The sequence below is a fragment of the Merops nubicus genome, unplaced genomic scaffold (genome assembly GCF_000691845.1).
Source record: "Merops nubicus isolate BGI_N331 unplaced genomic scaffold, ASM69184v1 scaffold693, whole genome shotgun sequence".
In the NCBI taxonomy this organism is placed as follows: domain Eukaryota; kingdom Metazoa; phylum Chordata; class Aves; order Coraciiformes; family Meropidae; genus Merops; species Merops nubicus.
The window spans coordinates 1-26802 of NW_008598014.1; the positions used below are offsets into that span (position 1 = coordinate 1).

Here is a 26802-nt window from a genome sequence, read left to right on the forward strand (position 1 = left end):
ATCATCTTCCATTTTGTGCTTGAATAGCGTCTAGTACAAAAATCTGGCCACAAATAACTTCTGTAGGTACAATACATGGCAGTGGTAATAGAAAAAGAAGATCACAGAACTTGAGCAGAGGAATCCTCACCTTACTGAGTACCCACACACCCCTGTGTTAGCCTAGAGAGACAAGCATTACAGAAGAAATCATCCATGCTGGCATTTCACGCTTGGGGGCAACGTCAAGTTTGCTAGCAGAGGTGCTAATCATTGCCAGTTGTCATTACAGCTCTGTCTTGAAGATGCTCATCACTAGGAACTGGTCCAAACTCTCTAACATAATGTAGAGGAGTCTTTTGGCGATATTTATATTCCAGCCTGGTTTCCAACATGAAGTGCACATCTCTGTTTGCAATGGAAAATCAGCTGCTTTGCTAGCTAGGTGGGGAAGTGCACATGATGGGGAGAGTAAAACACAGCTATCTTAATTTGGCTTAAAGAGTATGAATTAAATATGGGTTTTGATGCTGAGTGCTGGAAGAAGGAATAACCAAGTGTGACAGCATGGTAATGAAACTCAGGCTGCATTTCTGAAGAGATGCCTGTACAAATAGTGTATGTAACAGGATAGACAGGACATGAAGTTTAGGTGAAAAAATGAATTTGTCTTTTCTCTACTGCCACAGGGGGGAAAAAAAAAAAAAAAGAAAGATTGGTACCCATCATTATAATATCCAGTGGTCTTGCTTTCCAATTGCCTTTAATCACTTTATTCTCTGCTCAGCTGCCTGAGGGCAGGATGTGACTTTAAAACCTGCTATAAGCAAACCAGCTACTAAGAGAATCATACAACTGCCTGAGCAAAAGAAACTATTTATATCATAGGGCTCAACTTTTCATCTGCCTAAGCTTTACTGTGAAGAAATGGGAATGGTGTGGAGAGTTTCAATCTTTTCCTTCATAAACCAGCTGGCTCATCACTATCCTCCAAGTCCAGTTAACTAGCCAGTTGCACTGGTCACTGTAAAACCAATACCCTTCCCCCCAAAAGGATACTCTTCTTAGTTACTGCTGTCTACACTTTTAAAAATAAGACCATAAAAGATAACGTGCAGCCCTTTCCAAGGCTTTCATAGTCAGAGCTGTAGTACATTAAGTGCATAGTATTGAAAATATTGCATCTCAACACTTTAACTAGTAAGGACATAAGGAGGTCTTTTAAAAAGATAAAATATTCTGAAAATTCTATTTTTCATGGATTTTTTTCTTAAAGAAATACTCATGAAAAAAACCTGTATTGCTGTTACTTCCTGACATTCATAAACTTAACATTTGTGGTCTTTAAAAGATTGAAACTTAATGGGTATAGTTGTTGAACCTGGAGAAAATGTAATCATAGAATCACTATTGTTGGAAAGGACCTCTAGGATCATCTAAAAAGATAAAATATTCTGAAAATTCTATTTTTCATGGATTTTTTTCTTAAAGAAATACTCATGAAAAAAAAAAACGTATTGCTGTTACTTCCTGACATTCATAAACTTAACATTTGTGGTCTTTAAAAGATTGAAACTTAATGGGTATAGTTGTTGAACCTGGAGAAAATGTAATCATAGAATCACTATTGTTGGAAAGGACCTCTAGGATCATCAAGTCCAACCTTCCTGCCAACATTTCCCTAACCACTCGACCATAGCCTCAAGTGTTACATCTTTACATCAAGTGTTTTGAACCCCTCCAGGGATGGTGACTCCACCACCTCCTTGGCAGCCTGTTCCAGTGCCTCACCACTCTCTCAGTGAAGAAATTCTTCCTAGTAGCCAACTGAAACCTCCCCTGGAACAACTTGAGGCCATTTCCTCTTGTCCTATCATCAGTAATTTGGGAGAAGAGACCAACACCAGCCTCACTACAACCTCCTTTTAGGTAGTTGTACAGATCAATAAAGTCTAATCCTAGTCTCCTCCAAGCCAAATGCAAGCCAAAAGGACAAGCTGATGCAACTGTTAACAACATACAACAAGGACAAGAAATCTCAGTATTTCCCCTTTGTACAAGTGAGATCTAACTTAAAACCAACTTTCAGATTCACTCTCTTAAGGTTTTCAAGTGTGGTGAACTTAAACCACTCATTTTCTTCCAAAACCAGCTACATTTTTCATTAAGAAGAACAGTAGTTAACAGTTATCTGTATGCTGCCATTTCAAACAGGTTACATGCTTTTCACTCTTGCACTGGTGCTTTGTTTTATCTCATCTCTTGGAGATGCAGCCCATATATAATAGTCTCCTATTTGTTTAGAAACAAATGTATAAAAATAAATATTATACTGCAGTACCTTGACTTAAAGTCTTTTACTCTTAGTAAGGTCTTCTAAACACACCATAAGAACTCTAAGTTTTGTGCACAACTAACAGGACATCAGTATTTAAAACATAGTTTCCAAGACAACAAAGACAGGAACTGAATTTATCTGATTTGAAAGACAGAAGGATTGAATCAGTCTTGCAGATACCTGAACCCCTGGGCACACAAATGTAAGAAGCATGGATTTGGGTTTGGAGGCAGTTTCCAAACAAACTTTAACAGCTACTAGTGGCATGAGTACCTGCAGTAATTTTCAAAACTATTAGATTTGATGAACTCATTGATTTTGGCAGAAACATGGACCACTTTCATCATTTTCAGTCTGTCTGTTCTGCAACACAGGCTGTCAGACTTCCCAGGACTAATTTTTTTCACACAGACTGTATCTCTAGAACACATAGACCATATTCTTCTATTCATTCATCTAATTCAGATGAATTCTCCCAGTGAAGAACAATCTTTCCCAATCCCAGATAAATTACCCACCAAGTGTATCTTTTCTCTTTTGTGATGTATGTTTTACTTTTAAAATTAATTTGATGACTTTCAGCTTCCAGTCATTGGAATCTTTCTTTTTAATTTGATTTTTTTTTTTTTAACACCTCTCTGGCTACTAGACTGAAAATCTTGCTATAAACAAAATATCTTCCCTCAATATAACTTTATTTTTTGTTACCGCAGTATAAAGATGTGAATTATGCATGTAGAAGTCATAAAATGGCATATATATGCAGATCTATAAATGCTATTTGTTTAATTCAAATATAGTCGATGAAGAGAGAAACCCCACTATAGTGTTGCATGCATTTAAAAATTATAAATGCAATTATAAGAATTGCAGCACTGTAAACACCAAGTAAAGCTAACCTTGTAACAAGAAGAAAGACTGAAAAGATATTCCTCCATTTTTTATCATGGAAATACCCTCTAATTCTAAAAGCTAAGGAGAAAAAAAGAAGAAAGCCTTTGTTATATGCTTTTCTATTCAACTCCACGCTATTCTGTGGGTTTGTTTTTGTACAAAGGCAGTTGCAGGCTGAGCGACTCAGGTGCATCTGCGTGGCAAAGACAGAGAAACTCTCTCACAGCAGGTCTTCAGCTATTTAATGATTACAGTAAAATCCAACACTTCAAATTCAACCTGAGAAGCAACAGGCAGTTGGTGTAGACAATGCACTCCATAACACGCTTTGGAGACAGGCTATTTAAAAAGATGATGGGATTCTGCACCAAGTCTTGTCTTCCAGAGGATCTGAGATTGTAATATCACAGAATGATTTGGGTTAGGAGATGTAGCAGCACTTTGGGTTTCATCACAGTGGCTACCCCATAGGTGGTCACAGCTAAGCCTACATTGATAAGTGTGGAAGAGTAGAAAAGAATTGATACATGCAAATAGCTGGGGTTAAGGACCCCACATTTGCACTACCCTCATTTCACTTTTATTCATAGCCTCAAGTGCTACAACTACTCATTTTTTGAACACCTCCATGGATGATGACTCCACCACCTCCCTGGGACACTTACTAACTCAGACTTACTAGAGTCTCTCCCATGGAGAGATGCATTGAAGATGGCCCTAGAGAACATCTTCCAGGATCACCCCAAAGAATCATGTTTTTTCTACTCTAAGCCAATACTGTAACATGAACTAAAACCTGGCAAGAGGAAACAACCAGAGATTGGCTCCAAAAGTGCACTCGTGATCTAAAGAAACATAACACTAAGGCCTCAGATGGACCTAATGGTGAGGTTGCCAATACTAAATGCCAAGCATGAAAAGAGAAGACTGGCCTCAGAGAAACAAAATAATGAGAAAAGGTGCCATTGTGATTATTCCTAACTGTAGAGAGGGTTTCTGTCTAATAACTGGGGGGATTTCATAAGTAGCTATGAAAATAACAAAGTGCAATTTGATCCCTATGCAGCAATAGAAAAAATGTTGGAACTAAGTTATTATTTTCTATCTTATTTTTACATTCTACAATTATACTCCTAAATTTATTTATCCTACTTCTTCAGTTGTGAAAAAGATTTTTTTTCTTCTGTATAGATCATAATAATAGTCCTCAATGCAAAAATGAGTCTTCTTTCTCCTCCAAAGGGACAATAAAATCTCCTCTTTTCAAAGGAAAAGAGAAGAACAGAGATTATCCCCCTTCTCCTTCAGCTTGCTAGAAGTAATAATACCAACAAAAATTAATTTAAAAAGTGGCTTTATTTCCTCCATGGAATCATCTCAGCTAAATTCAATCTTTCATGGCGTGCACATGAACAATTACTGCCTGAAAATAATTGTTTTGTCAGATGCTCTAAAAAGTTTCAAGGTGTTTTTTTTTGTTTTTTTTTTGTTTTTTTTTTTAATAATTCTTCAAGAAGTTTTACAGCCTGAATTAAAGGGGTGCATGAGATTTGATAGATTATTAAATAAAAATATTCTAAAGACCTTTTTTATAGCTTAATGCTTCACCCTTTAATTATACATTCCATTTCAATATGAGATGTTCAGATGAGAATGTTAAAAAGCGTCTCACACTGAAAGTAATTTTGTTTTCTACAGAAAATAAGGTTCTGATTCAGCAAACTCTGGTCTATGTAAGTTTTTATATGTGGATTTTCCCCGTTAACTCACAAGGATAATAAGTCCATTTATGTGCTTTAGTTCTCTGCCTGGGTAAGGAGTAGTACATTCAGTACTATAAACAAGTTAATTGGATGCAAAAATACATCTTCCTAATCTGGGTAAGCAGAATTCATTAACTCACATCATACAAGGAGTAGAAAGTAGTAGTGATACAACTGCAAGAGTAACCCAGGGTGTTTTTAAGGAGAAGCCTGCATGCTGCTCAGCTTTCCAAGGTAAGAGTTAACACGCCAGTAAGACAGCAATGAGAGAAGGGGATGTGCCTCCAGAATTTAAAATGGTGCTTTGTGCTTAGCAGAAACATCTCACCCAGCAGAGACAGTCTCATGACAACCTTTCTGGGACGACTCTGATGTAGAGGGGTTGCTGGAAGGCAGAAGTCTGCGTAGGGGATGGGAAAGCGTGGGTCTATAGCAGATCCCACCTGATGATTGTGGCTCATGAAGCAGTTTAAAATGACTCATGAGAGGCTATATAAGATTAAAATGTGCTTAGAAGTGGTTCTTGTCCTAAGAAAAGTTTGGAATCTGCTGTTACAGACTAACTGTATAATCAAAGGAAAAATGGAGCTCCTTTACTATGCAGAGATCTTTAATTTCCACCCCAGTTCAGAAGAGTTGTAAATACCTCAAAGGTGGCACACGCACAGAACAAGAGGGGTTTGCCCCCATCATCAGCCATGACAATAAATCAGGCTACCTGAGATCAGCACTGGGTACAGGAATGGAATTTGTGTTTCACAGCTATAAAATTAAGCCTGTCAAAAGCTTTTTCTGTAAATGTTAATACCTAGTGACAGATGACTAAAGAGAATCTATTTTGGAGTGCTCCAACTGCCTGAAGTCTTACATCAGTGCCATAACATACCCCCAGCCACAAGTGTGTTACCTGTTTGCTGAAAGGGATGAGTTGTTTTAGCACTGTTATTTTGCTTCATCAGTTTCCTCTGTGATTTTCACCATAGTTTTATTTGCATGTGGCTTTCACTGGGGCAGATGCAAGGTAATTTGGGTTTCAAATATGAATTTCAATGGCTAAAGAGATGTTCAAACCTGATTTGGTTTGTCGTGGTTGTTTTTAAATCTTTGACTGAAAAGCAAGACATACATTTACTCTCACAATAATTATGTTGTTCTGTGTTTTGGTTTTTGGTTTTTTTTTTTACTTATTTGCTTTTTTTTTAAAAAAAAGATGCCTAACAAAATTGAATCAACAGGTTAGTGAACACTGAAATTACACATTCTTTACCTCAGTAAACATTCCAAACCATCCCTGCAGAGGCTCACTGGAGCAGCAAGATAATTTATTTATTCATTCTGATTTTAACCAGACTTATCTCATACCCTAGGCAGCACACATACATGAGGCAAAAAAAACCTCCAAAACAAAGCAAAAAAAAAAACCCAACACAACAAAAATCTACACGAACTTTGAAGATGTTAGCAAATTAATGGTATTACTAACAGAAACAGTAATGAAGTTTGCATCTATTGGAAGCTGTGTTCAAATCTTCTAGGTGATTAACAAATTAATCATGGTTCATCTCCTAACATACCCTCATATCCTTCCTTACAAATTATTTCTTGCTGCACATAGTTTAGTTTCACACTTGTTTCAGTGTCAAGCTTTTCTGGCTTACGATGAAACAAAGCTGATTCCAAGCAGCTTTTATATTCCTCTCATCCAATATGATACTTTTCTTAAGTCCAACTTTTATTTCCCAAGTGCCTTACATACCCTTATCATCAGAACAGCTTTCCTGATGTCACGAACTCCATCATAAACCAAGCGGGAGGCATCTATGAACTCATTCTCTTCAAATGGCTGTGGGACATTCGCACTCAAAGCTTCAATGGCCACCTCAACTTGTTCAGCAAAACGTGGCATAACTAGATTAAACAAAATGAAAGGCAGGAAGATTAGAAACCTTCTTCCATGAACATTTTTCCCCTGCCCTTGGACATAAATACTTTCCAGTAGACATGATACATATTGTTGTTACGATTTCAAGACCCAGGAAGGCTCATGGCATGGGTTTGTACCAACTTTACACATGCAGAGCTCTGAAGCTTTTTCTGACAGCATGAAAACAGCAATCTTCACCTTCCCTCCTCCAATTGCACAACAAAGAATGTAAAGCTTCCTTTAAAAACACTGTAAAAGACTGCAAGATATCTGAGCCATGAGTAAAGTATATTTAAAACCTTTACAACTTGGAATGAACACCGTACATAATTAGACCAAATGATCAAAGGAAAATGTAGCCCTTATGCCCACTAATTTAGATAACTGCAGTCTAGCTCATATTGAACAATAATTGTATAAGAGACAAAATGCAAAATCTAGCAAACTACTTTTGTGAAGGCATATAAATGAACACGCTGTTCCTTCATTATCATCATGTACATAACAAAAAAAAAAAAGCCATAGATATTAGCTAATGGTATTAGAAACTCTGGTATGGACTTTTAAAATACATATCTTAAAGCAATTATTTACTTATGTAAATAGTCTCAAGGCATTTCTTGAAGTAAAAAGAGGCTTCTTTTCAAATTTTACACCGGATTCCTTTGAAGGTATAATCACTTTCTGCATATCACATATGGAGAGAGATAAATGTTCCTCAAATCAGCCCTCTGACAACTTAAACTCAAACCCTATGAACAGGACCATGAACATCAGGTCCCATTAATTAAAATGATCCTGTACTCATTTACTCCTTCAAAGTTTTAATGTTAATATTGGAGGACTAGGCTGTCATATACATGAGGACAAGGACAATCAATGCTTCATTAGAAACTCAGATATGAAATCTATTGGGATTAATTATTACAAATTTCAGGGACTTGGATTGATCTTAAATTTTATAGATAGCCATCTTTTAATTATATTTACTTCATTTTTATTATCTGCCTTCTTCTAGAATCTAGGTATCCAAATCATGTACCATTTCCTTTATTATTTTGGCATTATAATTGGAGAAACAGGAAAAGACTATTCCTAACTCAGTTACTTTTTTTTTGTTATTTTACCTTTTTTAACCACTTTTTCCTGAGACCTTATTTTTAATACACTTTTTGGCAACCTGATCCCAACTGATGAAGGCAAAAGGAAGTTCCCAGTGTCATTTTCTTCTAGAGCAATGACAATCTATGCTAAGAAGTAAACTTTCACTATAACAGGAAAACACATTGTCTTCTTGACTGAATGTCCTCAAATATATTTTACTCATAATGAAAACTATGGGGTTTTTTTGCATCTTTCTTAGTTCTTTTATTTTTTAAAGTAAAACCACAAAACCCTATGGTTCAAGATTATATCACATTTTGAAGAACAAGTGGCAGTACCTACAGAGTCAAGCTTTATGTTTCTGAATTTTAAGTATAACTCACTGGATGTTAAAAGGGAAGCCCTTAAAGGGATATATCTATGAAAATCTTGTTTATTCTGCTTATATACATACACAGTCATATATACATTTGTTCATGTACATGAATGAAAAAAACAGAATTGCATCTTCCATGTAGATAATGTTCAATAAGTGCTATAGATGCTTGGGATATATTGGAGAAAACAGAAAAAGTGATAGCAACAAAAGACTTTAAAAAAGTAAACAAACAAAACATTGCCAGGCAGAGGGGAAATGTTTTAATTAGAAAAGGAGTTCAAAAGAGCTGCAAGTTTTGAAAAGAGTATTAATAAATGCATATATCAAATTATCTTAATTAATGGAACACTTGAAAGAGTAGTAGAAGACTGATATAATTGCATAAGGAAGTTTTTAGCCTGAAAATTGAAAAGCAATCATTAAAAATACAATGAAAACAAGTAAACATAAAGAATAAAAGAATAGTTATTTAGGGTCATAGAGATAAAACAAGGAAAGCTAGAGATGCAAAAATGACAGCAAAAAAACAAGGTAAAGAACCCTAATATTTGTAGTGCTTAACTTTCTACCTAAAATTTCCTAAATATCAGAGATGTTCAGGTATTTAATATAATTAATACTAAGTGCAACAGACCTGAATTTGGAAACGGCAATCTGGAGAACATCTACATAAGGAAAAGGATCCATTAAATATATCTTCAACTTAACAGACCCTAGCAAAATTTACCCTGTAGTTCTTCAGAAAACAATCAGAGCAATTTCTGAACCATTTTGGAGAACTCAAGGAAAACAGTAACAGCAAAAATTTAAAATAAAAAGAATATGCACATATCTATTTCTATAAACGTAAAGAAGGAAGAATTATAGGATATTCAGAGAAATTTCCATACCCAGAAAAAAAACAACCAAACAAAAAAATGGCAGAAAGCAATTAACTTTTATTTATTTTTTAAAATAATGAGCAGACGTTGGACATGGAACTCAAGAGAAAAAGCATCTCGAGGAATAATTACTCGTGGTACATTGTCAAAGCAGATAGTGGATTTTTGCAATGTGTCTAACAATATGATGCTATTGCAAAAAACCAGCAATGGTCAATCTAGAATTACTACAGTGCATAAAAAAAGACTTGAGAGAAGATACTGTGAAGATGCAGCAAGGCCCTAGCTGGAGTACTGTGCCCCTTTTTTAAGTAAATGACTTAGATTTTTGTAGTGTGTGTATAAGAATGATGTGAATTTCTTTTTTTTTTAAAACCATATTTTATGGTTGTATCCAGACTTACATTTCTATGTTTCAATAACATCATTTAGTCCAAACACCACAAATGCTTCTAGAAGCTCTTTCTGAATCATTTAAAATGCCCAAATGAAACACCTTCCACCAACTTCTCAAGGAAATTATTTATAGCCTGACAGAGTTCACTGCCCAGACATTTTTCCAAAAAAAAACAAGATAAAATGCTTATTTTGACTACCACAATTGATTTCTTTTCTTGCAACATAAATTTTAAAATGTATAAATCATAAATATATGTTGATAAATATATATAAATCTATGCATAAATGTACATTTAACATCTAAACATTTAACTAGGACTACAATTATTGTTTTCAATTTATTTTACCTGACCTATGAATTTGAAAGCAAGCAGAAAAAGTAGGCAGGGATACATGCTGTATTGATTACATGACTCACAAGCAGACCTTCTGAAGTTCTGCAATGCTTCAGATCTGGGGAAGAGTGGCTAGAAAGCTGCTGGGCAAAGAAGGACCTGGGGATGTTGGTTGACAGCCAGTTGAAAATGAACCAGCAAAGTGCCCAGGTGGCCAAGAAGGCCAACAGCATCCTGGCTTGGATCAGTACTAGTGTGGCCAGCAGGACTAGGGCAGGGATTGTAGCCCTGTAATATCCACTGATGAGGCTGCACCACAAATCCTGGGGTCAGCTTTGGGTCCCTCACTACAAAAGAGTAGACATTGAGGTGCTGGAGCATGTCCAGAGAAGGACCAAGAAGCTGGTAAAGGATCTAGAGCACAAGTCTTATGAAGAGTAGCAGAGGGACTTGGGGTTGTTTAATCTACTGAAAAGAAGGCTGGGGGAGACCTTCTCACTCTCTACAATTACCTGAAATGACCACCTGGGGGGTTGGGCTCTTGTCCCAAGGAAAAAGCACTAGGACAAGAGGAAACGGCCTCAAGTTGTACCAGGAGAGGTTTAGGTTGGATATGAGGAAAAATTTCTTTCCCAGAAGGGTTGTCAAGCCCTGGAACAGGCTGCCCAGGGCAGTGGTGGAGTCCCCATCCCCAGAGGTATTTAAAAGATTTGGAGCAGCAAAATTAGATCTGTAAGCATCAGGCCATGAGAAGAGGATGGAAAGTTACATTTTATTCATTGTGGTGAACATGAGGCGTTCATTCTTGACCACATGTGTTACCACAGTGGCTGCTCATTGGGCATGAAAGCTTCTTTCAACAATTTTGACGTTGCAGACCTGCCTATAATTTAATCCTTAATTTATATTATTACACGTGAACATTTTCTGCCATTTCAAAACGGAAATAGTTATTTAACTCTATTATGAATTGCTTGCTTGCCAATTGCATTTTTACCTCAGAGCTCATTTTTGACTAGACAAGCAAGAAAAAACATCTTAAACTAATAAGATGCTATTACTTATAGCTTCTCCAGGCATACGTTGTCATTTAATGCAGTAAAGTTTTCAGAAATTGAGTTAAAAACTGTATTATTCTCCAGTTTAGGTTATTGGGCCACATTTGAGGAGCTCTGTGACAGTGATGTATGAGGAAATACCTAACTCAGTTGCACCCACAAAACCTCCTGTCTTTCTTATCTGTCATTTACTGTACAAAGAAGGATATTATGCCAATAGTGAAAGACCTACGAGCAACATTCAGGCAAAGGCATAAAATATGTGTCTGGAGTTGAAACGTGTAAATGCATCAGATAGAGAATGATTCATTTATTACGTACAGAGAGATGGGCTATGAATTTCAGGTTCAGAAACAAATCAATTCTTTGGGGGAAAAATTAAATATTGGTTTCTTAGTTTGAACTGTGGACTTGAAAAGAGTTAGGCATACACTTAGACTGAAAAATGTGATCCATTAACATCTCTCTGTCTAGCTACATGAATTAATTAGGCACCTGCATAAATGATGACAAAATCAGGTCCCAAGCTTATAGCAACACTTCTAATTTACTGACTGTCATTCTAACAAATAAAGATTTTAAAGCCTTTCTGTAGATGAGTTTTCAATGGCATAGAAAGTAAGCCCATTGCCAAAAAAATCTAGGCTGAACGTCTGCAGGAGAAAAGCTGGGAAACAAAGTTAAAATTACTGCCATGTTACCACTAAAACTTAATCCATAGTACCAACATCTCCATGGCTTTTAAATCCCTCCAGGGATCGGGACTCCACCACTTCCCTGGGCACCCTGTTCCAAGGCTTGACAGCCCTTTCAGGCTAGTGGTTTATGCCACTGAATTGGGTTTTCAGGGTATCTACTGTTGTGTCCTCAGAGAAGTGGTCACTGACTTTTACTATTGCTAAATAGTCACCAGTAAAAATATGAGTCCTTATCTCTGGATATCAAATGCTATTCATGTCACATTGGTCACTTAGGAAAGAGGAAAAGGAACATTAGGGCATAATTTGCAGCAGGGTGGTATAAGTGCTATGGTGTAGAAAAGGATGAAACATGACTGTGCAAAGCACATGACCATCTTTTCTCTTGCTGTTTACTGATTTCCCTTTCCTCAATGAAATGGTTAAAGGACAGATGTAAGATAATGGATACACAAACCTTATAGCAGTTTGCAGTAAACACAAGATTTTCAGGAAGGATCAGTCTCTGCTGCCAATACACTGCATCACTGATTTAGACATGGACCATACACCCAATGTTCTCAGAGTGCTGTGAATTTATGGCCAAGTCCTGACCCTTTGGCCCATTTGTGTTAAGTAAGTCTGCAGGCACTTACAGAAGGTTCCTGCTTTATCTGAGTCTGTGAATCTATACAGTAGAGACATACAGTAATGCAACCCTTTCAAGAAATTTTGGATTTGCTCATGTGCAGTACAGGTGAGTTGTACATTATAGAAATTAATGGGATGTCTGGATTTATATTACCAAGTATTGTGAGAGAGGGCCACACATAAAAGGAAAAAAAAAAAAAAAAAAATCAAGCCTTCAAACCCTGTCTTTTTCTTTTTTTTAAATTGAATCACCATTTGCAGAAAGATAAAATATCAAGGTAGAATTAAGGTAAGTTGTGCCTGCAGGGAGGTGCTTCATGGCCAGCATAGTAGGCAATCATGTAATGGAAGGGTACCCCACAAAGAGTGCAAAGGAGAACAAGTGATGGCTGCAGGGGCCTGTGTAACTCACCAATTTCAGACACCTCACTCATCCTCCTGCCTACTTGTTCAAATAAAGACTCCATAAAATGAATGAGTAACCCCAAAACATTATTGTCACTAAACAGAACTCCCTTCTGGTTCATACTTAAAAAAAAAAAAAAGAAAATAAGCTGGCTGCAGCTAGCAGAATCCCCTCAAGAAAACAGTTTCATGCTATTGGACACAAAATGTCTTATAGAACAGAAGCAAAACGCCCTTTCTGGCTTTAGTAATAAGTTTGTGTATATCTGTACATAGGTGTGTGTAGGCAAAGGCATGCAAGGAATGCCAGGGTAGTTTTAAAATATTATTGTACAATTCACATATATTCACAAAATATTCTGTTGGCGCCAGTCAATATTGACTGTAATTTTCCATCTAGATTTTCTAGACTTGGTAAAACTTTTTTTCTACCTCCATAATTATCCTTTTTTCTTTAAAACATGGGTCTTAAGAACACAAGACGTTTTTGAGAAAAAATTTGAGCAGCAACTAAGTAATAATGGTTTATGAAAATGGGCACTTCTATTACACTAGCCTAAGGTGTCTGGCACATCCAAAATAGATAATCCAAAACTTTTTAAACTCTCCTGGAGTTCACTTGCCTCCAAATCCACACATTTCCTTAATTTTGTCATCCTTATCTTGAACTTCCATTTCTGGAAGATCTTTAGGTTGGAGAGATCAAAGTTGAAACAACTGTCTGGGACATTCAATATCCTCTTTAAAGTACAGGTAATGACTTAAACACTGATGTGAGGGCTGTTATCCATGGAAAAGGTATCTTTACCCATAATGATGTCATATTTTTTTCTAAGAGTACGGATGAGCTCAGAGCCTTCCTGTCAGGATAGATAATATAGTTGAAATTGTTCCATTTACCTAGAGAAATTAAATAAAATTATCTTTTAGTGCTGTCTTTCTGATAAGGAAACTCCCCTACTCCCATCAGCCAAACCAGCATCTTTCTTTTGGCCATTTTTGCTGCTGTCTATTCACCTGTTAATTAATACATTACACAAGCACCACAGGGCTGACCCCTGAAGAGTCACAGGACTTATCTTCCTGCCTGCTGAGACATGGTCATTTATGCTTTGCTTGTACTTTGTAACCAGCTCTTAATCCATCAAAGCCCTTAACTTTCCCTCAATGGTTATCCAAACAGCTGTGAAAGCAGAACTTTATCAAAAGCCTTTAAAACATCTAAATTAATTATGTCATATTCTCCTTTAGTACTATATTCTGTTTTGAAATTCTTAAAGTGGAGAGAAAAAGAAATTGTATTTAAACTCTGGGACACCGCAGTGATTCATTCACCTCTTATGTGTCTCATTTAATTGTTTTATAATATATTTTACAAGATTTCTTATTGTATTCCTTGGCATGCTGAGCACAATCTCTCTGCTTAAAAACTTTTCATGTATTCTCAGGTCCTTTTGTAGAATACATTTTTTTTTTAATAATGCTTTAAATATTTTTATTGGTGATACCTTGACCTTTGGATTTCAGTTTAGCAAAACTTTTAAGAAAATGCTACAGTACTTTGCAGAATAAAAGCCATAATTTCATCAAAACCACTGGATAAATGATCTCATGTTCTCAGGATGATAGTACCCATAAGTTGGACTATAACTACCTGAAAGTCCCGTAAGACATGAATTTAACATCATTTATGTTTTAAATAGGCTCTACTTTGCAATTTTTAGCTCTCTCTCAGATGCAATATGAGTTTTTTTTTTATTACAGTTATACTTAAATCCATCTTCTTGCTTCTACATTTTGTTTCCTTTCATATCGCTGCTGAAAAAATCCATCCTTACCACGTTTTAGTATTAACTTTGATAATATCATTGAGCTGCCTTTTCCTAGTGATAAATATCTTTAAAGTTTTTCCTGCTCATACTGATAAAACTCTCACAGGCTTATGGCTGAATTACCAGTAGTGCTGATTTTCAACTTTAGTCTATTCTGACAAAAACAAAATAAAAAAAAAATTGAGTCAAAACAGAAATCAAAGAGTGACCTATTTAAAAACGGGTAGTTAGAAAGTTACTAGGACATTTTAAAAAGATGCTAACAACTGAAACTCAAATTTCTGGTCTGAATCAACCAACTTCCCATTTCCAGTGTCCTTCACAGGAGTAACCCAACCACTATGGTACTTGCTCTTCCAAGATGGTTTCCAAACATCCCAATGCAAACTGAAGGAAAAAAAAATAAATAAAAGATGGGAAAGTTTTCATAGCTTTTCCCAGGCAGTCCTGGTCCCATTTGTTCAGCTTTTTCTCTTTCATTTCCCATTCATTTCCTTTCATTACAACTCTGCAAAGTCTACTCTAGTTTTCTCAATTTAAATTCAACTCTCTGACCTTTAGAGAATGTCACAGCTTTTTCTTCTCCCTGCATCTCAGAAATCTTGAACAATAATATTCAACCTTGTGGCCTGTTACTTCATTTCTTTCTGTGGACAATTCTTTTTACTCATTTAGAAGTTCCTTATTAAAAGCAATGGGGCACTCTCAGCTGGCCTTGGTTCCTGCTACGACAGGGTGCTGAGCAGTATGAGAAATCTCAACATTAAAACAGAAATTGGGCTGTTTTCTCTTGCCCCTTCCCTTGCTTTTAACTTTTTCTTTCCACACTCCTTTCCTTTCCACCCTTCTCTTTTTTTTTCCACAGTTCTCTACAATAATTTCACAGTTCTCTACAAATTCTGAATATTAACATAACATTTGCTAGCTTCCTGGCTAACCAAGGAGGTCCCAGCTGACTGGAGATCAGTATTTGTGACACCCATCTACAAAAAGGGCCAAAAGGAGGATCCAGGGAACTGCAAGACTGTCAGTCTGACCTTTGTACCAGGGAAAGCTATGGAGAAGGTCAACTTAAGTGTCACCACTTGGCACATACAGGACAACCAGATGATTAGGCCCAGTCAGCATGGGTTTGAGAAAAGAAGGTCCTGCCTAACTAACCTGATCTCCTTCTGTGACAAGGTGACCTGCTGAATGGATGAGGGAGAAGATTTTTTTTACCTGGACTTCAGTAAAGCTTTTGACACTGTTTCCAACAGCATCCTCCTGGAGAAACGGGCAGCTCATGGCTTGGATGGGCATACACTTGGTTGGATAAAAAAAATTGGCTGGATGTCCAGGTCCAAAGAGTTGTGGTGACTGGAGCTAAATCCAGTTGGTGGCCAGTCACAAGTGGTGTTCTCCAAATCGGGCCAGTTCTGTTTAATATCATTATCAATCATCTGCATGAGGGGATCAAGAGCAAAGTGTGGAGATGACACCAATATAGGCAGGTGTGTCAATCTGCTTGAGGGTAGGCATGATCTGCAGAGGGACCTGGACAGGCCAGGTCAAAGGTCAGTGGTATGAGGTTCAACAAGGCTGACTGCCAGGTGCTGCACCTGGGAGGAGTGGCTGGAAAGCTGCCCCATGGAAAAGGACCTGGGGGTGCTGGTCAAATATGAGCCAGCAGAGTGCCCAGGTGGCCAAGAAGGCCAGCAGCATCCTGGCTTGGATCAGCACTAGTGTGGCCAGTAGACTAGGGCAGGGCTTGCACCCCTGTAATATCCACTGGTGAGGCTGCAGCTCTAATCCTGGGTTCAGTTTTGGGCCCCTCACTACACGAAAGACATTGAGGGGCTGGAGTGTGTCCACAAAAGGGCAGTGAAGGTGGTGAAGGGTGTAGAGCACAAGTGTTGTTAGGAGCAGCTGAGGGACCTGGGGGTGCTGAGCCTGAAGCAAAGGAAGCTCAGGGGAGACCTTCTGGCTCTCTACAACACCATGGCAGGAGGTTGGAGCCAGTGGGGGTTCAGTCTGTCCTCCCAGGTAATCTGTGATAGGACGAGAGGAAATGGCCTCAAGTTGCATGAGGGGAGGTTTGGGTTGGATATTAGGAAAAAAATCTAGCCTGAAAGGGTTGTGAAGCCTTGGAACAGGCTGCCCAGGGCAGTGGTGGAGTCCCAATCCCTTGAGGGATTTAAAAGCCATGGAGATGTGGTGCTGAGGGACATGGTTTAGTGGTGACCTGGCAGTGCTGGGGGAATGGTGGGACTTGATGATTTTAAAGGTCTTTTCCAACCTAATGATTTAAGAGGATCCATCAGCATGTCCATGTCTGCCAACCCCTGGGCTGTGTCTGACCCTGGTTCCCCTCATTGGGCCTGATCCTGACTCCCACCTCTGGACTGACATCCCAGCCTGGCCACAGGCCACCCCTCTCCCTACGGATCTGTGTGATCCCTAGGGCTGGGGCTGCCCCAGGGAGGCACTGAGCCTTGCCTTTTAGGAAACCGAGCTAAGATATTAGTTATCTTCACAACACACCAAAAAGCAAACAAAAAAAATTAAAGCCTGCAGCTCTGCTTTACCCCTGCACACAATTAACATCCACTAAAATTTATGAGTTTTGTTTTTCTTTCCAGCAAGCCCCATAGACTCCATAGTTTTATAGTTCTCATCTCGAATTTATCTTGAAAAGTCAGCAAGTGAGAGTCAAGTTTTTATTTTGGTTTTAAAGGAAAATAAAAGTACCCAATTTTAAAAAGACAATAACCAATATTTCACTCCCTAATACTGCTGTCAGAGAAAAGAATCTAGCCTCTACCAAGTGCTTGGCTACAAAGAGAGTGGGTTAGTGAAGCACAGCCAAAAAAAAAGCACTAAAACACTAAAAAAACCCATCCCATATATACACCAAGGGCTTTAAGTTAAAACAAACAAATAAAACTTCAAGATAAAACCAGTTATTAAAGTAAGGTTTGCATAGTTTCAATTTCTCAGAACCTACCAATATCACTTTCATTAAAGATTAATTTTGTCCCCCCTAAAAAAAAAAATAGTAAGGTGTTTTTCTTAAAAAAAGAAAAAAGTGTATCCATATTTCTGCACTATCTGTAGATCAAAGTCAGTACTCATGAAGCAATATGAAATCTCTGGAATGTGAGACTTAACACAGGCTTTCCTTTCCTGAGCTGACAATTAAAAATAAGAACAATGCCATGTGGTTATTTCCCACCCACTGTCATCTAATTATATTTTTTTTTTCAGCTTTCAAAGGCACTTCATTTAAAAATAAATACAAGTTTGGTTAAAAATAAGGAGGAACAAAGATGAAAATGGTAAGGTGTTTATCACTGAGTTCCTCAGACATTTTGATATGGGGAAATAAATCACTCTCACCTTTTTAGAGTGCATGGAGAAAAAATCTGTGCAGGATCCCAAGGTGATGATAAAATTAATATATAGATGTACATATGTATTCATAGATACCCATCTCTCTATATGGCAGAGTATAAAAGGGCACAGCACAGAATTACATAGGGTGGTCTAAACATCATTTTCCTTTCTTTATTCCAGGGTGACAAAATGAGTCAATAAATTCAACCTTTTTTAATCAACAATCACAGAGAAATAATTATCAATGCCTTTGTAAAAGGCCTGAAAAGCTGCTGACAGAAATTGTGCTGTAATATTAGTGATTCACATTCATATCTGGCATAAATTGTTATATAGTCATTGGCTCCACTGAATTTGGGCCCATTCTGTCTTCTGAACTTCTGTTGCACAATTTGTACATGATGTACCGTTCTTAACATTTAAAATATGATTTTTAATTTTTTTTTTTTTTTACTACTCACAAGTTTAGTTGCATTTTACAAAATACAAAATGGGCAATACCTTTGACTTTAAGGAACAGGGACTCACTCTGAAGTATTGAATCCCAACATTAACAAGCTGCTGTTGTCAAGATGCAATTAGTACAGAGCTTCTATCACTTAATTATAATTCAAATTATATGAAAAAGTGCATTAAATATGGAATGTATTTATTGTGCCTATTATTGATCTATATAATTGTGCTTTGTAACTGCCAGTTACTCTGATGAAAAATTACTAATAACATTTTACAGAACAGTAGATCAGAATTTTAGCTGAATAAAAAGCCTGAAGACACATTTTGTTTTGCTTAATAAATAAATCTCATTGCTAGAAAGAATTCTTAAAAATCTCTCTTTTACCAAAAGGAGATTTTAACACAGAAGTGCAGCAAATATTTTACTATACCAAACTGAACAGATAATTTTCTTTCTATGAATGCACAATACCAGTACACAGACATTTTCAAGTAAGCTAAATTTACAGGACTTGTTCCAATTCTTGTTGCATAGTGAAAAATAGGAGGACTAATAAAACCAATTTTCAGACCCACTTTTCCATCTTCTACCTAAAAAACATAAGACAAAACAGGAAATTCTCATATAGAAAATTAAAGGAAAAATTAACATTGCATTATCTTCAAGCTGTACATGGCCAAATCCTGACCCTCTGGGTTCAGTCAGATCTAAAGGGAACAAGAATGGTGCCAAATGAAGGGTGTACTGTAGATCATGTTTCTCATTTCCAACGTCTCCCCCAAAACATCTCCCATCAGCTCACAGAAAAGTCTGTGAAAGTTCATTTCTAAGTGTTGAGTCACTGGTGTGAAGCTACAAACATTTTGAATTTTGAAGGCACAACTTTCTAGTTATAATCACAATCATAAGAATCCACACCCTTCAGCTCTAATTTACAATAAATCATAATGAAAGGTCAGAAAAAAGAAGAAATTCTTGATTTTGCTAATTGGGTTTTACCTGTGCAAATAGGGCTTGCGGTCCCTACTGGGGCTAAAAGATAATAAAGTGGGGACAATAATAACACAAGAAGTGATATTAAATCATCCCCTCATTTTTTTTTAGCTCATTTTGCTGATTTCTATTCTCAAAGCTAACAGACTTTGTCAGAGCTAAAACAGTTTTTGCTTTTCAATCTCCTAGGAAGATGTCTGGTTGCTTTGAATGTTGTCCCATACTGGTATATTCTCTCTTGTTCTTTCTAAAATAATCTTGATGATTTTAAAGCCCAGATGAGCAAGCACAGTCAGGGGAGGATCAGCTCAGATATTTTCAGACAACTACACTATGTGAATCTGGACCAAAAGTGGTCACTTGTACAGCAAGAGGAGACCTAGTCCCTAAAGTCAATGAAATTCAAAACATGATTCATCTGAACAAATGTAGACCGCTACTTTAAGATGAGAACACTTGATAGTACTGCCTGCACTGAACAATTCAGGGGCACATAGCAACAGATAATACTGAGTATAAAGGAGTCTAAAATGAGCAGCTTAGATGTAATCACCTACACTGAGACGAAATCCAATCCCTACTCTGTGAAGGCAGAAACAAGTTTAAAAAAAAAAAAAAAGTGTTTTCTCCTAGTGTATCCATCTATCAGACTTTTATATTTTTATATACTCTCTATATTTTATATAAACTATATGTTTTATATTATCTAGCAGACTTTTGTATTTTTCTATCAGGTAATATATTTTCAAAGTATTAATAATATTAAAATATATTAAATATATTTGCAAGTTGCTCAAGTTTATTTTCAACAAAAAACCTGTTCTGTTTAGAAACACAATTTCAGTTGTGTTCAGTTAGAAACACAACTTCAACAAGTACATTAACCTGTGCAGAACACAGAGAAATGTAAAGATTTTCTAGAGACACATAAAAAAATGACTCAGAAAGAACTTGAAGAAAAGAGTGTGTATTATTTACTCAAACCACTGAAACTTTGATGAAGTAGACTAGCCTTGATGGGTTACTGAATCTTTTCTCTTATATGGTTCTTGTCAATATGACTTCTGAAGTAGCGTTGACTAGAGAATAAAAAAAAAATATAATCATGGTCATTAATTTCTTTCTTTCTTGTTTTCAAGCACAGGTTCCCCTCTGAGTCACAGATTTCAAAGAACTAAAAGTTTGAAGTGACTTGATATTGAACAGCATTTCAAGTAAGCTTACCAGTTTCAGAGAGCAGCTTGGTAGCTTCCAGCACCTTCTCAGTATAAACTCCAGTCTCATAGTTTTCCATCTCTGCATTAATGATGTGAATAACTCTGGCTGCACGGCCTCGGATGGCACCCGCAGTTCTGTCCAGGGTATCCACATCCCCCTCTTGGAGAGCAATCACACATTTATTCACATCTTCCAGAATATGGTTTTCTGGAAGGCAGGAAAAAAAAATAAGGCTCGTTTCATTCTGTTCTTCCTCAGAGCAAAGCTTACTGATTTGGGTAAACAGCAAATGTCATTATGTTAAAAAATTGCTATCTGTCCTTATCCAGGTCTGCAATACAAATAACATTCTGTGATAATATGCAACATAAGAGTGAAAATTCCAAGTGTGATATTTATCTTTAAAAGGGACTGGGCTGTGTCCTCTCACCTCTATTCCAAGTAGCAACCTGCAATTCCTTGAAAAACAGCCACATTAATTTCAAACATCACACTGAATTTTATTATAATACAAGTGTAATAAACATCTATGTAAATAGGAAAGCAGTCAAATATTATGCAGATGTTCTAATAAACAGTTAGGCAATTTTCTGAAGATGAATTTACAGATTCCCATAAACATTTAATACATTTGGTTTATTTGTGCCTAAATAAGTTAGAAAAGAAAATAATTCATTTTGAAAAGACAACAGCACATGGCCTTTGCAGATAGCAGGGAGCCTGTGCATGGGCAGTTCATATCCTTTACTCCACCTATGTGAGAGATTAAGCTGTGAATTTTTCATGACACACAGTATAATTATATGTGACTGTGCATATTCTGAAGTAGGAGCTGACAACAGTAAGTCTTCTCAGATGATGTAACATCAAGCAGCTTTATTGAGATCTTGGGAGCTGCACTGATTTTTCTCAGCTCAGAATCAGGCCATCTACTCTCGTAGGTGGCAGTATCATAGTTCATGTATTATTCTCCCATCCAGATAATGTGAAAGGATGAAGATGATTTTGACTAGGATGATGCAGACCTTGTCTAGGTCAGACATTATTTCCCTCCAGCCAGTCAAGTTAAAAATAATTTCAATAATAAAACTATGACTGCATTTTTTATTTGAGCAAATTCACTCGGAGAAACTCAGTGTCTCTAAACTGAATTTTCTGCCACAGACAACACTCAACTGAAAATGAAATGCTGTTCTTTGCAGTAGTAATAAATAAAACAGAATCAAGCAGTTCACAAAATGCTTTTTGTTAATTATCAAAAATAGAATGACACATGAATCTTCACCATTAAAAATCCCAACACTGGATCATTAGAGGGTTGCACAAATGTTTTACATGGTGAACTTTAAACTGTAACAAGTGTGAATGAAAACTGAAAGTCCCTTGAGCTGTGAATCAGAGTAACATGCAAGGCAAAATTCTTTCTTTAAAAAACTCTCTATCCAGTTTCAAATGGCTCTTTGCTGAAATATTTCATCACTATTTCCTCCTCCTCATCATCATCAATATTGTTTACCATGGCATAGAAAAATTTTGCCCAAGAACTGCTATATAGATTTGAACAGACAGTGTATTTGGAATATAAAGTAACTGATTAAAATTATGGTCAGTTCTCTTTTGGTAGCCACCATGTTAATAAAACATGCCATCAAATGTGACACTCAATATGAAGAGGAGGAGGAGGTGTCATTTCAGTATGTTTAACCAGACACTAGTTTAAAATCCAAAAATAAAACTACTCTGTGTAAGTTGAGGCTTCCAAGCTTACAGCTAGCAGCAACAGGATTTCTGGCTGTATCAGAAAAAAATATCTAAAGCCAACTGAAATACTACTTCTCATCTGCCTTGGAAAGTTTGGATCTAAGCTAAGATTATGTTAGAAGAAAATATAATCTGAAAAAAAAACAAAACAAAAAAACTTTCATGAAATAACTTCTGGTTTTATGGATATAAGTGCTTGAAGTGAACAAAATCTTCACACAAATAACCAAATGGCCAGTTAAGCAAGTTTGCCATCTCTTTGGCTTGTGGACTGTGTCTGCAGTTTACAGCTTGATCTGCCCTTTGATGAGAGAAGTATGTCTAGTGAAGTGTTTGCCAGCTTCAAAACTCAAATAAAAATCTATGTGCTACCAGGTTCTGAAGTACCCTTTTATTCTGAGAGTTCAGTTTCATTTTCTTGCTATGGCTTGCAGTAAACACTCCAGCAGTGAGTGCAATTATACTAAACTAAACCATATCACTGTTACTAATAATAGTGGATTACAACCAAACAAAATAGAGGAGAGGACAGAAAAGAAAAAAATAAGGATTTTTAAAAATGATAAATATTTTTTTCTCCAAACATCTTAAACTTTTATCAGGAATTTTGGGAAACATCATGGAAAAGAAAGTAGAATGAAACATAAATTAAGGCCAACCTATCTCCTAAAGTTTGGGTCTTCAATGATGTTAGAATAAGCCAAGCACGCTTGGCACACTCTATGTCCTTATTCACAACAAGAGAATTCACATATTTCAAACCATAACAGGAAAACTATATTTCTGCAGCAGACAAACCCAGATATTCAGCCCTTGGCATTTATAGCATTCATTGTGTATGACTATATTATAACAAAACACTCTGCCACAAGTTGTAGCGCTTCACAAGGAGGATGGACAAAAAACTGTGACACAAAGAGTCAATGTCCTTCTCTTCTCCATCCCTCCTTTATGTAAGGACTAAGATATTTTGTCTGTTTTTGTAGAAAAACTCACTTTGCATTGCAGTCCTACCCAGTGAGGTCAGAGATTTGCTATTTCTTATACTACTTTACTACATTTCTCTGTTTGGTTGCATTGCTACACCAATAACCTTGAGACCCAGAAGTGCCTCCCAGCTCTTTGGAAATGTACACACTGGTCATGTCCTGAAAACATATCTAGATGGAACTATTTATTTTATTCTCTTACCTCTTCAGGGCCTGGGAACCTGGTATGGATGATCAGGGGGCCAGAACTATATGGCACATCTGCCCTACTGGTTAGACACCTGATCTGAGCAAAGCTACAAAATAAAGTAAGTAAAGCTCATCTTTCCTCCTCTTGCCTGTAACTGCACAAGGACTCTAACAACTCTTATTTGTATGGTACAAATACTATCAGCCTGTCACAGGTCTAGAATAAATTTTTAAAAGGTGGCCAAAATCCTACTTTGTGCCCAAGCTGAAACAAAACTTCTCTAGAAATAGAATCACAAAAAGGATGCTATTTTCTATGAGATGAAAAGCTAACCATTACTACCAGGGATTAATTGGCATGGCTTGGTTGCTCCTACTGAGTGAGAAGATCAGCATTCCAATAGTGAAGGACTAATGGACTAATGATGCTATAGTAATTACAACTTTTCTCTGCTCCAACCCATTAATTTGGGTGTATATTTTTAGAAGAGTCCTTTGATCCCAATACCTGAAACAGAGAGGAAATCATCCACTGAAGTGATGTCATCAACAGCTTCAGTGAGAACTCGCACTTGTTTCTCCCACTGATCTTTGAAGACGTCCATGTTGTCCTGGGCTACCTTGCTCTGGGGTCTGGCAGCCAATGTCAGTGCAGCATTGATTACCTGTTATTCAAGAGAATTTGTTACAAGGAGTGGTAAAATTTTTTTTCACAAGGGAAAAAAAACCAAATAAGATTGAGCACTATGTTAAAAATACAGCTTTACACCCCATCCAATATGCAGGTTTCAAGATATGAACATATTCTTCACAGTTCAGAGAAAGCAAGCAAAAATGTGAAGACAAAGGCAAGGTTTTAATCTTCATCTAGGCTGTCTTCCCTGCCTCAGATAACAAGCTTTTTAATGCCCAAAGAGTTCTCCAATACTTTTGAGCAGGAATCTCACTTACCTGTGGGCACAGACTATCAATCTGTGTTGCTGCCATACGGACTAACTTCACACCTTCTTCATTGTTTGAGATTGAACAGGCCAGATTTGCAACCTGCAATGAAATCAGCAGGATGAGAATCAGGTTTTAGGCAAGTGGGTCATTTCATACCTTTCTCTCTTCTTATTGAGCCTTGCCTAGAATGAAAGAATTGTATACAAAAGTAACATTACATTATCTTCTGTGTTGGTGAACAGAAACCCATGTAGATCATTTCCTTACTATCACACTGAACTAAACATCTTCATTAGATTTTTTCTCCAAATCTTCCCTCACTGTCAAATGTTTCATGTCCACCTCTATAGTTTGAAAACAATCTCCTGAGAAGTCATATGGAGGATTTGGAACATCCAATTATCTCTATATTTCCTTTCCTCACAGTTTTTTTTTCCTTCTAGTAACCATGTCCTTTATGTATACTAATAATCAGACTCATCTGGACACTCTGAGATTTGCAAAATGAAGAATCTTTGATGTCCTAACAGGTGGAATTGTGCTTTTCCACCCATACACAAACCTCTGATCCCTCAGTGATACTGGGAAGTTGCGTATTTCTCAAGTATCTTCAATGTTTCAGATCCTTTTCAGGCTTTGTGCATGTTAACATAGTTTTAATTCTCAGGTGGACCTCTTTATTTGTTTGCAATTGTCTGTCCTAGAGTAAAAATGTCCATTAGCAGGAGTATCTTAACTTGGTCACAGTAAATGTTTCTGTTGAAAGCCTCATTCTGTAAAGTATACCTGAAAATCTCATTCAAAGATGTAGGTGTTGAGAGGTGCTTACTCTGCCACAGTTTTGGGAAGCCTGGACTTTACAGGACTGAAGGCTGTTTGGGTAAGATGAAGTCAGGGGTGACTTAGAGAAACACTTGAATGAGATTGAGCAATCAGACCTTGCCTCCAGACAGTGCAGAGCTGCATCTCTGTGGCTTGGAAGCAAGTGGCAGAGCGTATTCTCCCAGCTCATAGAGTGCTTCTTGCAACAAGGAAACCATTCCCAAAAGCTTTGTGCCAAGTCCATGAACCTGCCTTGGCTTTTCCAAACAACAATTCATGTCACAGTGCATGCAACTGAGCTCATCAGTGTTATTTGAATCACAAAGGTACATTCTGGGACAGGAGAATACAAGATTTTTTTTTTAATCATCCAAGAGTATGGCTTTTAATTCTAATTGACATTAAAAACAAACTTATAAAAATTTAAATATGCTTCCTTGATATTATTCACTGTGCCCGAAGGCATAACTATCAGTTGGAAATGATTCATGAATTAGTTCAAATACCCCCATCTTTTCAATTTTCCTCCAGTCTCCCCTTGTGGTATTAATCTGTTCTCATCTCCAGTGCACATCGCCACATTAGCCCTGGTCCATCTGTTCTGCATAGAACCTATTTCACTTCACAGTTATGTAGAACGTGGTTTGCATATATCACAGTGCCAAAGCCCAGGGAAGAAAAGAACCTGAGGCTTCAAAGAGTCTTGCAAGTGTTTCCTACTCAAGATCTTATCATAATGTTCTGATTTTTATTTTCATTTCATGGTGAGACAAATGAGTTTGTCTGTTTGTTAACAGCCTCACAGCGTTCATGTCAAAAATGTTCTCCTAAGCTGACATCTTCCAATTAATTTACCATTTTCTGTAGTCACTTCCTTGTACACATCAAACAGACCACGTTAATCTTCATAAGAAACAAAAGTTAAGTAGGATAATAATTAGAATGCATTGACATGAGTGGAAATTACAGACCTTAAAGCTAGCAAATGGTATTAAGCTCAGCAAAAGCCATCTTCCTATATTTTAAATAAGTGGCTTTTCAGATTGCCCTTTCATTTGGAGATTACCATGATGAAGATCTACCCTAAGGCTTCAGACACACTACATATCTTGTTTTCTCAGATAGCAGTGAGACATGTGACTGAAAGTGGCTGAGTGTCATGAAATAGCAATCAAACTATTAAGCAGGTGTTTGAGTTCCCTTGGAACAAAAAGATTTAGTGATCAGTGAATATAAAACATTCCTTCTCTGTTTCTGTTAGTTACTCTTTCAACAGAATCTGATGAAATGATATTTGGATATTGTAAAGTGTCCTGGTTTTCCAGGAAAGAATATAGATGGGATCAGAGAATAATTTTTCTACTTTTTTTTAAAAAATAGAATTCAGTACACTGTTCTGGATGTGTATTATCAACACAGAAGGAGTACAAATGT

General features: G+C 36.9%; 1 protein-coding gene across 1 annotated transcript in view; it reads right to left on the reverse strand.

Moving 5' to 3' along the window:
- Nucleotides 1-6730: 6730 nt before the first annotated feature.
- Nucleotides 6731-26802, reverse strand: part of LOC103769652 (catenin alpha-2-like) — a gene marked incomplete at its 3' end in the record, with an annotated part of 72623 nt that continues 52551 nt past the window's right edge. Inside the window, exons 4-7 of the mRNA XM_008936869.1 lie at nt 24553-24645; nt 24110-24266; nt 20669-20869; nt 6731-6882 (exon numbers count right to left, since the gene is read on the reverse strand). Coding sequence (XP_008935117.1) covers nt 6731-6882; nt 20669-20869; nt 24110-24266; nt 24553-24645 — 603 coding nt within the window. The remainder of the gene's footprint in view (nt 6883-20668; nt 20870-24109; nt 24267-24552; nt 24646-26802) is intronic.